The sequence below is a fragment of the Pyrus communis genome, chromosome 1 (assembly GCF_963583255.1).
Source record: "Pyrus communis chromosome 1, drPyrComm1.1, whole genome shotgun sequence".
NCBI lineage: Eukaryota > Viridiplantae > Streptophyta > Magnoliopsida > Rosales > Rosaceae > Pyrus > Pyrus communis.
In genome coordinates, this window is record NC_084803.1 from 7632012 (window position 1) to 7646030 (window position 14019).

Below are 14019 nucleotides of genomic sequence, written 5' to 3' on the forward strand. Positions count from 1 at the left end.
TTCACCAAAAACGTTTCAAGTCATGTTCAAAACACTTCCAAATGAGTTTTTAATTAATATTTTTTAAATTTCAATATTATTCTTCAATTATTAAATAACTGTTAGATGATTAAACGATTTTAAACTTAGTAAATATTTGTAAAAATAATCTGTAAACACTGACTAATTTTAAATAGAATGAGAAGATTGATGGCGATTTCATTTTTAAATCCTATTTGTATATGATTTAGTGGCTGCCATACGACAGGATTTGACTGTTACATTGAGTAAAATTTTGACCAATGAACAAACTTTTGTTTTTCAGATTTGGAGCTTTAAAATATAAATACTACCCGAAAAAGACAGAAGCTTGTTCAAAAGTAGCACCAAAAACCTTATCACCAAATTAAAAGCAGTAAACGGTAAGACCCCGTTGGTATTAAGAAACAAACGAAAGAATATAAAGGCCTCATTGTGCTTTTCTTTTTTTCTTCTTTTTTTTAGGAAAACTAATGGAAATGACTTGAAAACTTTGAATTTTAATGATAAAGACAAAATAAAGGGTAAAGTGAATAGTACCAGGATTGACTTTTTAGTGTAAAAATGTGATTTTTCGTTAAAATGAACAGTACCGTAGGCTTTTCGTTAAAATTCCTTTTTTTTTTTGGGTCTGGCAATTGGTCTGACTGTGCACACTTGGTTTACATGCAAAAAAGTTTGAAAAAAAACAAATCCAACTTAGCACATATAATCCATCACACTTGGTATACATGCAACCATGACTTTGTATGTTCTTGCAATGTTGCGAGAGATCCCGGGGCCACAAGGGGGAGGGAGAGTGATTAAAATTAACACATATAGATGAAAATTACTAAGTGGTACTAGTGTATCACATAGTTTGTTTAACTAGTCAAAAGAAAGGCCTTCAAATAATGGAGTTAAACTTTTGCTTGTGAATTGATAGATAGAAGGAAATTGATATATGATGTAGATTGAAGCCTAAAAGCTTATTTGTTTTTCGGTTTTAACATATAATATTTTTTCGGAAAATTCTATTCTAATCCTTGTCTAAAATTACTTTTTGAATAAAATCTTATCTAAGATTAAAAATAATTCTAATCCTTGGCATTTAATTGTAACTTTTTAATATTAAATAGGTTGTAATAATTATTGAGTTTTTTGTTTGTAGGTTATATATTGATTCCCATAAATAATAAAAATGTTATTTATCATTGATAGTTATTATTAAGTTCCCATAATAAGAAAAGTCATATATTATAATATAATTTTCATTGTGCGTGAATTTCTCCATATATATTATATGCATATTACGTACATATGTATGTTTAGATACTATAGTTACGTACTGATACATGTGTACCGATATTTTTGTACCAATACATTTCTACTTAAAGTTATGTACCAATACATTTCTACTTAAAGTTATGTACCGATATATTCTTACCAAAACTTACAAACAAATACTTCTATACCTATGAATAATATAAGGTACCTAAAGTTATGTACCCATACTTCTGTACCTATGAATAAAATAAGATACCGAATGTATGTATAAATTGATTTTGTTTTGTTGTTGAATTTTTTTAATAATGAGAATTTGAATTTTGAATAAATTTTTATCTATTAATATGATTAGAGCACAAAATGAAACACATAATTATGGATGGGTAAGAATTTCGAATGGTAAGTTTATAAATAATAAATGTGCTATAATTACTTAAATATGGTAGGTTTTAAAAATAGGGACTTATATTAGATTTTGAAAACCTTTCAGGTTAAAATCTAAAAACAATCTTATTGAAGCCTTAAAATCTAAAAGCCCAATATTTTTTTGAACGATTAGTTATATCACACTTCTACAATACGATGATGTAGTATAACGGTCTGACAAATGATTTTTCGTACGTATTAATGACCATTCGTTAGATACCGTTGCCAAACGACAAAGAAAAATATGCCGTTTTATTTTCTATGCATGAATTGTTAAATGTGCGCTACATCATATAGAAATTTGGGCGCTAAAATGCATACTATTAAATTATGGCATTCCAATGAATCATGTTAATTCTAATCCATGATTAAGCAAATAAAAAAAATGTCACACTAACAAATAAGAGACTATGAATATGGAATTCAGAAGTTAAAGTCTTTAGCTTGTAATTTTTTGTTTTCTTTTTTCTCGGCATGATTAGCATATGAGTTAGATGTTCGCGAGGGTTCAAAATAATATACTACAATTCAGAATAGTATAGAACTTGAGAAGTAAAATAAGGAATTGCAAAGACTAAATCTGAAACAAAGCATTTTATTTTCATCCATATAGGATTTGAGTACAATGTCACAGCTCTAATGACAAAAAGGTACAAGAAGAACCTGAAATCTTGAACATCAGAAACTGTCGAGCTTTGTTCTTTGAGATCATCACGTCTAATCCCTGCGTTCATACTTCCGAGCCCATATGTGTTTTCCATTGATCCTAAACTTCGAAACTCGAGTACCTTTCAGAACACGATCAACATAAACTACGGTACTCAACACCAATTTAGCAAACAAAGGTTGTTCGTTAGGAGGAACATTTTCCATTTGCACATTTTCCACACAGGTTTCAGATCCCAAAAGTTCCATGAATAGCTCCTTGACCTCATATTGTGACACAGGGAAGCCTCTAGAAAATGTTAGGAACATAGTCCGATCATCCACGGACAGTTCAAGAAAAGGGCTCCAACCCCATAACCCTCCGGTGGGAACACCATGGTCGATGGAGCTATCGGGGTTCACTATTTTCACGTTACCAAACAGCCCGTTTGGGAATAACGGGATTACAAAAGTATCCTCCGGACTAAAATGTGCATGGGACAGAGGAAACAAAATCCTCTGCAAAATGTCAGTAAAAATTCTAGCACAAACATTGTTAACGAAATTTTTTACCCCACTGATTAATGTGTATCGGTTTACGCTGATGATTTGGAGTGAAATTTCCTTCCCCAGGAGCCTTTTAGTAAGGCGTAGGCTACCACCATTGGGTGCAGTTCTTGAAATAGTTCTAGGGCAATCGGTAGACTCTAGGCACTTCAAACATTGGACAGCTTCGTCAGCTAAAGCACTGAGTACAGCGTTTGAAAGCCTCACCATCCTGTGCACGAATTTGTTGTAGCCCTTCTCCTGAAGGAAGAGCCACAACGCCATAATCATCAAGGATTCCGCTACATCACGGCGGAGAGTGAGCACCAATCGAGAAAAAATTTCTCGATTAGTGTTGTTGAGAGTGTGGAGTGTCGCTTGGCTAATTACACTGGAGGAGGACATTTTGATAGTGAGGTGGTAGGTATGTAAGAGAAGAACTAAGAATGTTATGCGGTAAATAACTGGTACAAAACTACATTAAATAGGTGAAAAAGTGTGGGGCCCTTGATGTCACGTGACAACTCTCATTCATATGATAGTTACATACACAAAACAGTTCAATTAAAAAATGGCACGTGTTTAAAGTTGATAGTCATGTTAGGTAAGTTTTATGGCACCACGAAGCATACTAAGAAATTTCCTAAATTCAAAATTTTAGATTAGGATAATGCATAGCAAGTTGTTTATAAGCACAAATAGATGCATGACAATTGTTCTTCGAGTGCAGAAGTTTTTATAACCTCCCGTATATGATTTTTATTTTTATTTTCCTGGCATCCGTTCTTAAATTCACAACAACTATCACCTTGATTGGATTTCGTTCACGACATCCATATCCGGTGTAATTAATGTATTTAAATCACCTCTGGAGATAACATGCAAAGTGAGAAGCGTTACGGTTGTTGGATGCAGAAAATGACAACAATGTACACAGATTCATGTACGAGATTAGTTGTTTTTCTTCTTTTTATGAAAAAATTTTTAATTTAAACCCGCGGCTTTGTTGAATTCAAGAACTAGTTACATTGACTCACCAAGTTTAAATGGACACAAAGATGCTGTCAGAATGGCGCACGATTCACGTTCAAAGTAAAAGCTTTGCAACTCCATTTTTGAAGATAATCTTCTTAAAAATTGGGGTATTTGGATTTTCATCATTGGATAAAATTGTACTTTACATTCATAATTTTGATTTTAATCACTATTCTAGTTTCATTATTTAGGTACAAATTGTATTTGTAGGTACATCTAAATTCAATCTAAAATTCAACTTTTACTGAAAAATCTTATTTAAGGATGACAGTTTGGTTTGTAAATAAATGATGACAGCTATACTGCTATTAAGGATTATTTTTAAGGGTATTGTTATTCACACACTTTTTTTTATCTTTCATACACCCTTATTGATTTTTATCGATTGATCTTCTTCCATTCATTCGATCCGACTGCCGAAATTTGAGATGAATGTGTGAAAAATAAAAAAGAATGCGTGGATAGCACCATCCTTTTTAAGTTTGTACCCAATAGTTTTTTTATAAAAAGAATCTCAATTTTTTAATCTTAAATGTACCCATTCCTATAATTTTCAATTTTTTAAATCTTAAACGTACCATTCTTAAGTATACCAATTTGTTATATGTAAAATGTACCCTTTTTTTAATACAAAATGTACCCAATTTTTCAATATAAAATCCATTTTTAAAATTGTCACATCCCGGCCCGCGGCGGATCACTTCCCGGGCCCACTCCACCACCGTAGCACGATATTGTCCGCTTTGGGCTTACCATTCCCTCACGGTTTTGTTTTTGGGAACTCACGAGCAACTTCCCAGTGGGTCACCCATCATGGGATTGCTCTAGCCCCCTTCTCGCTTAACTTCGGAGTTCCCACGGAACCCGAAGCCAGTGAGCTCCCAAAAGGCCTCGTGCTAAGTAGGGATGAGAATATACATTTAAGGATCACTCCCCTGGGCGGTGTGGGATGTCACAATATCACTCCCCGGGCCGGGATGTGACAAAAATTATATGGGTACATTCTTTTTCATTGATTTGAGAATGTATCTATGTCAAATTTAATCGAAGAAATTTACTAAGGTTATTAAGCCTAATATCTTCTTTTTTATTTCCTATGGTTTTGAAGAATGTACCCATGTTTTGGTACAATAATTTTTTTTGTTAATTTGATGAATGTATCTATATATATATGCACACAATATTATACAGAGTATAATTTATATTTTATTATTTTTAATCCAACAAATTATGGGTTTTATTTAAAATCTCATTAATATAAACAAATACAAATTTCAATTTTTAATTTTTAATATAAAAATTATAGTAGCTTATATTATTACATTAATGTCAGAGACTTCAATAAAAAAACTAAAAACAGACAAGGTTTCAATTAAAGAATATTGATAGTTAGGGACCGCATTCAAATTATCCCCCCTCCCTTTTTATTTTTAATCCTAACAAAGATTGACTACGTAATGGTATACTGTGATACGTAATAAAATGATTGATCGATAGACATGTCAAAGATACAATGCTAAAGAAACTATTTATTTAAACTATATTTTATGAATCACATGACTATATGATTGAATTACTACTTAAATGTTGATTGAATAATCCAGAAGTATATACTAGATCGCTCACATTTGTTGATCTTAACTTGTTGAAGTACATAATAAGAAGGATGGTTCTTTTGCGATTGAACTGTCTAATTTGGACCCTGAATAAGATTGATTAGTTAAAGGTATATTCAGATGCGTAATCAAATGATTAATTGACACGTATGTGTAAGATACAAAATCAAAAGATTTCTCATATTTTCATAATTTGAATTCATGTGATTGAATTTTTGGACACGTTAAGCACAATGCTGATTTGATTAGTTAATGGTATATTCAGAAGCGAAATCAAATAATTGATCGACAATTATGTGTACAATACAAAATCAAAGATTTCTTATCTTTTCTTAATTTGGATTCATCTGATTGAACTTTTGGACACATTGAGCACAATGCTGGTTAAACAATAGATAAGGGATATTTTTAAGAATAGAAACATTGAGCAAACCCCAACAAAAGAGGGTTGATGTAAAACAAAAATATTTAACAAGAAATAACTTGCATACAAAAATGAGTAAATAAAAAGTTCAACTAAAGGGCAACTCCATTGGAAGCCAACAAAGAAAGAAATCTGGATTGGCTTTTCTATCATGCTTCAATTAGAAATCTTATGACATAAAGTAAACCTCTCCAATATGCGCTCTCTCTTAGAGCAGCTCCATCGGGACTCCTAGCCCGATGGACTGGCGATTTTTGCAACCCAATAGCTAAAGCTGCAAGCTCCAGCCCATGCGGGCGTGTGGATGAGGGGGGGCCCGAGTGAGAGGCCTGGCTCGAATCGATGGCCCGAAAGGCCCGAGGGCCAGGTGACGCTAGGCTGACGTCAGGGCAACGTCAGTCACAATATAAAATTAATAAAAATATAAAATATTAAAAAATATAAAAAAGTAAAAAAATTAAAAAAAATATAAAACCCAGCAGGCTTCGAACTCAACGGCTTTCGCCTTAGTTCGTCGCCGAGGCTGATGATGCACCCACAAACAAATGGTAGAGACTAAACCCAAGGGTTTCAACTCGAAACACATAAAAAAACTAGAGAATAACTCAAGCAATTGAAGTACAGTAATAACCTCACCTGGGTTTGAGCAATGGAAGCTTGAAGCTCTCGGCTTCAATGGTGGATCACCCAAATGGTGATTTGATGATGCATGCAAGGACATATTCGAGTTCCTCTCATCCAGGAAATTGAGATTTTAGAGTTTGTTAGTTTGATTTACTTTGGTTTCGAAGAAGAGGAAAAATGAAAGCTCTCAAAGATGTAAAAATAGAATGAGAGTGTCGAGAGATTAGAGAGAGATAGGGGTTTCAGAAATGAGGGGGAAGGGTTGCATCGGTAGAGAGAGAGAGTGAGAGAGAAGGAGAGCTAGAGAGATGTGGGAACCGACTGACATGGGAAAGATTTTGAATAAAAATTCCGAAAAAAAAAAAAATTTTAAAAAAAATTGATTTAATTTTTCCTATAAATATGCTATCACTATCTTCCAACTTACACCATAATTTTATATTTGGGTAAAGTACAAAAAACTACCTCAACTATTGGTTTCACGACACTTTCATAACCTATCTTTTTAAATTGACAATGCATACCTCATCTTACGAATTTGTGTCAATGTCATACCTTCGTCAAATTTTCTGTTAGTTTCTCTGTTAAGTGCTGACGTGGCTAGATACGGGGGTCACTCACTAATAATTAAAAATTAAAAAATTAAAAAAAATTATATTAATTCTCTCTCGCCTCTCTCCCTTCTCTGTATCCCCAAAACCCCTTCTCTTCTCTGTATCCCCAAAACCCCTGTCCCCCCCAACCTTCCTCCACCACCCTCTTTCTTCCCTCTCTCTCCCGTATCTCCCTTTCTTCTCCACCGTAGTCTTCTTCCTCCCCACTTCTCTCTCTTGCCATGCCCAGAACCCCCCAAACCCACCTGGATTTTTTCATCCGCCCTCCTTTCTCGAATCTACTTGTAAGCTCCAACCCGCTTCCCTCTCTTACTCCATTGCCCACTGCCGATTCGCTGTCGTTGTCGTCTCCAAAGCTGTCAAGGAGAAAGGGAGAGAGGGAGAGCTGTCAAGGTTGGGGCCGACGAGGTTGCCGTCTTCCCCTAACCCAAACCCAGATCCCACCCCAAACCAGCCACTCTCATTCCCACCAGGTGCCTTTCTTCTCTTCCTCCGCCGCTCTCTCTATTTCTAACCTACAAGCATGCATCAAAAGCAAAACACCCACCAATCTTGAGAACACACCATTAACAAAAGTTTAAAAATCCATCTTCCAATTTACCTCACTTTTCTAAGAACATAGAACCTTCAGAATATCAAAAAAATTCATTTCCTTTCTCCCACATTTTTCGAGCAACCAAACAAAGCAAAACCATTCAATTTTTCCCAGGAGAAAAAAAAAACCCAAGTTGTATTCACAAGAGACTCGACAGCGGTGGTGGGCACGGGATTGCTGCTGCGTTTTGCTGGGCTTGAAGATGGTGCTGAGTTGCGGGAACAAAGGGAGGTGGCAAATGCGGTCCTCAACTTCTGCAAACCCGACGACGAAGTCGATTTCTTGGTAATCGTGGAGCAACAAGGCTATCAAGGATTCGCAGAAGTATTCGAACCCATATGGGTAGTTTGGTAAGGAAAGGGAGGAGATCAATGGAGGGATTGGGTACCCGAATAGGGGTAAGGTTGGTGTGCTGGAGATCGGCGACTTCGATGTCGTCAGTTAGAATGGGGAAGAAAGTGATGATCGTTAGTGGATAGAGTCGGCGATGAAGATGAGAGAATGGAGGGTGAGTGCGAGTTGCAGATGAGAGAAATATGGGTGGATGGGGAATAAAGGGGGTAGATCGGATTTGGTAAAGACGGGAGGGGGAAAAGAGGTGGGTCCCCATGTAAAAAAAAATTAAACGAATTTAATTTTTTAGTTTTTAATATTTAATTAATATTTTAATAATTTATTTAAGCCACGTCACTATTTAAGCCAAGCCACGTCAGCACTTAACAGATAAACTAACATAAAAACTGACGGAGGTATGACATTGGCACAAATTCGTAAGATGAGGTATGAAAGTGTCGTGAGACCAATAGTTGAGGTAGTTTTTTGTACTTTACCCTTTATATTTTCTCAAATACTTTGGGTTGTAATTTCTTATTTAATGACACGTGGTACAACAAGACCGATTAAAAATCCTATCCGAAATTACAAATAAAATTATTTTGTTTTATTTTATAAAATACAAAATACTAATATTTTATTGCCTATTGCCATGACTATTCAGTTTAGAGCAGTTCCAGCGTGGTGGAAGCCCCTTAGGGCTATCTACCCAGCGAACAGTAACCGCCTTTTGCATCTTCACCCCTACATTGAATAGTCCTGGCAATTGGCAATAAAATATTAGTATTTTATTTATTTATAAAATAATACAAAATAATTTTATTTGTAATTTCGGATAAGATTTTTTGTAACATCCCACATCACCCAGGGGAGTAGATCATCTAAGCCTTGTATGTATATTCTCATCTCTACCTTAGCACAAGGCCTTTTGGGAGCTCACTGGCTTCAGAGTTCATCAGAACTCCGAAGTTAAGCTAGTAGTGCGCGAAAGCAATCTCATGATGGGTGACCTACTGGAAGTTCTCGTATGAATTTCCAGAAACAAAACCGTGAGGGCGTGGTAGGGGCCCAAAGCGGACAATATCGTGCTACGACGGAGTCGAGCCCTAGATATGGTAGGGGTCTGGGCCGGGATGCGACAATTTAGTATCAGAGTCAATTCCTGGGCGGAAGTGTGTTGACGAGGCCGTCGGGCCCCTAAAGGGGATGGATTGTAACATCCCACATCGCCTAGGGGAGTGGATCCTCTCAGCCTTATATGTATATTCCCATCTCTACCTAGCATAATGCCTTTTGGGAGCTCACTGGCTTCGGAGTTCATCGGAACTCCGAAGTTAAACGAGTAGCGCGCGAGAGAAGTTCCATGATGGGTGACCCACTGGGAAGTTCTTGTGTGAGTTCCTAGAAACAAAATCGTGAGGGCATGGTCGAGGCCCAAAGCGGATAATATCATGCTACGGCGGAGTCGAGCCCGGGATGTGGTGGTGGGCCTGGGTTGGGATGTGATAATTTTGTAACATCCCACATCGCCTAGAGGAATGGATCCTTTAAGCCTTATATGTATATTCCCATCTTTACCTAGCACGAGGCCTTTTGGGAGCTCACTGTCTTCGGAGTTCATCGGAACTCCGAAGTTAAGCGAGTAGCACGTAAGAACCATCTCATGATAGATGACCCATTAGGCAGTTCTCATGTGAGTTCCCAGAAACAAAACCGTGAGGGCGTGATCGGGGCCCAAAGCGAACAATATCATGCTACGGCGGAGTCGAGACCGGGATGTGGTGGGGGCCTAGGCCGGAATATGACATTTTTAATCGTTTTCGTTGCGCCACATGTCATTATTCGAAAAGACAATAACAATAAAATATTAGTATATTTTTTATTTATAAAATAATACAAAATAATTTTATTTTTAATTTTAGATAAGATTTTTAATCATTCTTATTGCGCCATGTATCATTATCCGAAAAGACAATTATTGAAGATACTTAAGTTCATTTAGTCTTTGTTTTTAGTTCATTTAGAGAGTTTTTTTTTTTATTTGGTATGTTGATGTAATTTTATTTGGTGTGTTTAAATGTCTTTTGAATAAAGATTCTCTTAGTATAAATAAATGACATTGTTGGAAAAAAATTGGGTTGAAACTTTGACAAGATATGAAATTGTGGTGCAAGGTAGAAGATAATGAGAAGGTATTTATAGAAAAGTAAAATCAAATTTTTTTTTTTAACTTTTCAAAAAAAAAAATTTCTGATTTTTAATAATTTTTTAAAATTTTTAAAATTTTTTATTCACCTAATTAATCTATACCGTTGGATTTAAACAAATTTGAATTCAAACACTCCAGATTGTGCCACATGGCACAACAGTAACATTTCTGATTTTTTAACAGTTTTTTTTTTCAATTTTTAAAGTTAAATAACATGGTCCATTGATCTCAGATCTAACAACTGACATTAAATAAGGTTTTTTAATTTTTATTACCGTTGGAAATCCAACTACCATAATTTGTAGCCGTTGAAATCCAACATGCGTGGGGAAGCCACGTGGCTCCCCAACGGTAACAAAAAATTAGTGCACCGCAGGCCCCTTTTCGGACTTTCTATCCCCTGACGCGCCCACGTGAGCTTGAACACCACGCACCTAATAGAAAAAAATTTAAAACAGGCGCCTGACATTAGTTGACGTCAGACTTACCTCGGGCGCTTGGGGCGGCGTGAATCCAAGGGCCTGCTCGGGCCCCCTTGCCAACCAACGCTGGACTTCCTCCCTCAGGCAATCAGGCCCTATGCTGAAGTCTGTTCATTGAGCAATTGCTCCCGCTGGAGCTGCTCTTAGGGGTGGAGATGCAAAAAGCAGTTACTGTTCATTAAAGGCAGGTACTGTTCACTGGAGGCTATTCAGTAGTGAGTTGCCCTAGGAGGCCTTTGCAACGTTGGAGTTGCTCTTACTTTCACACTCGGGCTGACTACATTGAGGTGGATCGCTTTATGGTATGAGATTTAGTGACCAACAAATTTATCCAAGTTAGTTTTGTTTCCTCAAAAGATAAAATCGTATATTTATTTACTAAGTCATTATCTCTTAACAAGTTCTTGCACTTAGAAGAAAGTTGTTTGTACCCTTCAACTTTAAGGGAAAAGGGATCCTCTCCGGATCCCTTCCTCATAATCCACCAAGTTCGGGGATCCGAGTTATTGAAATTTGATCAAACGGCTACAAACAGAGGTCCACTTTAAAAGTTATAATAACTTTAGCCGTTTGATCAAATTTCAATGGTCTGGATCCCCGAACTTGGTGAATTAGGTGGAAGTGATCCAGAGAGGATCCATTTCCAATTTTAAGGGGGTGATAAAGGACACTTGGCTTAGGGTTAGAGTTTATCAGTTTAGGGATTAGGGTTTAGATTCTTTTTTAAATTTAATTTATATGAAAGTAAAAAATTATTTGGTTGAATAAATCAAATGAATAATTTTATATGAGAATATGTGTGAATTGTCAATTTAGTCCTTAAATTATCACCTGAGTGAAAATTAGGTCCTTGAACTATTTTTTTTTCTTCAGAAAAATAAGTCATTGAATTATAAAAATCTACAAATTACATCCTTAATATTAGATTCAAAGCTACTATATTCAATTTTCCGCCAATTTAAGTCACGTTACTTACATGTGATACATATTGGAGAGTAGAGTGGTAATTTTCATAAAGAAATAGTGTATAGAGTTAACTTTGGAGGGTAAATTAGACATTAAATTCACAATGTCATATCTTGGCCCGGGCCCCCACCACATCCCGGCCTTGACTCCACCATAGCACGATATTGTCCACATTGGGCCCCGACCACGATTTTGTTTCTGGGAACTCACACCAGAACTTCCCAGTAGGTTACAATCATGGGATTGCTCTCGCACGCTACTTGCTTAACTTCAGAGTTCCGATGGAACCTAAAGCCAGTGAGCTCCCAAAATGCCTCGTGCTAGGTAGAGATGGGAATATACATATAAGACTTACATGATCCACTTCTCTGGGGCGATGTGGGATGAAACAATCTACCCCCCTTAGGGGTCCGATGTCCTTGTCGGCACATTTCCGACTAGAGATTGGCTTTGATACCAAACTGTCACATCCCTGCCCGATCCCCTAACATATCCCAAGCTCGACTCCACCATATCACGATATTGTCTGCTTTGGGCCCTGACCACGCCCTCACGGATTTGTTTCTGGGAACTCACACCAGAACTTCCCAGTGGGTCACCCATCATAGGATTGCTCTCGTGCGTTACTCGCTTAACTTCGGAGTTCTAATGGAACCCGAAGCCAATGAGCTCCCGAAAGGCCTCGTGCTAGGTAAAGATGAGAATATACATATAAGGCTTACATGATTCACTCTCCTTGGCGATATGGGATGAAACAATCAAATTGTCATATCCCGGCCCGGGCCCCCACCACATCCTGGGCTCGACTCCATCGTAGCACGATATTGTCTGCTTTAGGCCCCTACCACGCCCTCACAGTTTTGTTTCTGAGAACTCACACGAGAACTTCCCAGTTGGTCACCCATCCTGGGATTGCTCTTACACGAACTTGCTTAACTTCGGAGTTCCTACGGAACCCGAAGCCAGTGAGCTCCCAAAAGGCCTCGTGCTAGGTAGAGATGAGAATATACGTATAAGGCTTACAAGATCCACTCCCCTGGGCGATGTGGGATGTAACTTGATTTTGGTCAGGGTGTGTCACACAACCTACATGAAATGTTAAGGGCTTATATGCGAGAAAATGATGGTATTACACTCTAAAGTGTGTCAATTGACTTAAGTTGACAAAAATTGGATAAAATAGCTTTGAATATAATAGTAGAGATGAAATTAGCAATTTTTAATGAATTTAGGGACTTATTATACCAAAAAAATCATTAAGGGACGTAATTTTCACTAAGATGATAGTTCAGGGACTAATTCGACACTTGACCCTATGTATATTTTTGCTCACCACCTCATTCATCACCATTGGACAAGTTTAAATTTCGAAGTTTGTGTAGTGGATAGACACAAATCTTAAAATTTAAACTCATTTAATAATAATACGTAGAGTAGTGAACATTACCACCACCTTAAATGGTGAGCAGAAATGCACCCATTTCTATTAGACCATTCCAGGCAACAATTTTTATATTAAATTTTAGAATTTTGACTATTTAATTTAGGTCCATTTTGTATTTATTACTTTTTTTGCCAGGTTCCTTTTGAGGTTGTGTTTGGGTTAGGAAATTTCTTATTACTTTCTTTCCAATGTTTGGCAAAGAAAGGAAAATGAGCTAATTTGAGTAATGGTTTGTGGACTTTAGTCTAATTAGAGCTTTGATCTTTGAGAAAAAAACTGTTAGTTTAGATAAAAATTTATTACAATGTGTAGCAATGGTGTTTTGGATAACTTCGTTAGAAATTTTGTCAGTTTTGTTGCTCCTTTTAAACTGCTTATTGACAAAATTTATAATGGAGTTGCAATTACTCTAAGAGCAAGTCCAGCCCTTCTTCAATGGCCCGGCACCAAGTGAAGAAAATGGCCCGGCACTGTGTCCATCAGCTCCAGCCCGGAAAATAGGCTGGCACCCAGCCCGTGCCAGTCAAGAGGCCAGCCCAAAATGGACAGACCCAGAGGCCGGTCCGTGTGCTGGCGCGTGCAACACACGCGATGGAACCAGCGAGTAGCCGACAGCGTCTGCAGCAGTGGGGCCTGCAGTGCAGGGCAAGTGGGTTGCGTCTGTCAAGGGGCTACGTGGCCCTCCTCAGAGCCGTTGGATTTCCAACGGCTAGTTTATGTAGGCCGTTGGATTTCCAACGGTAAAAAAAATTAAATTTCACTTTTAAATTGGACCG

The 14019-nt window shown here is 37.1% G+C and overlaps 1 protein-coding gene across 1 annotated transcript; it reads right to left on the minus strand.

Moving 5' to 3' along the window:
• Positions 1-2427: 2427 nt before the first annotated feature.
• On the minus strand, positions 2428-3306 carry LOC137734287 (uncharacterized). Its single transcript, XM_068473591.1, has one exon. The coding sequence runs from the start codon at positions 3304-3306 to the stop codon at positions 2428-2430; it is 879 nt and encodes a 292-aa protein (XP_068329692.1).
• Positions 3307-14019: the final 10713 nt, after the last annotated feature.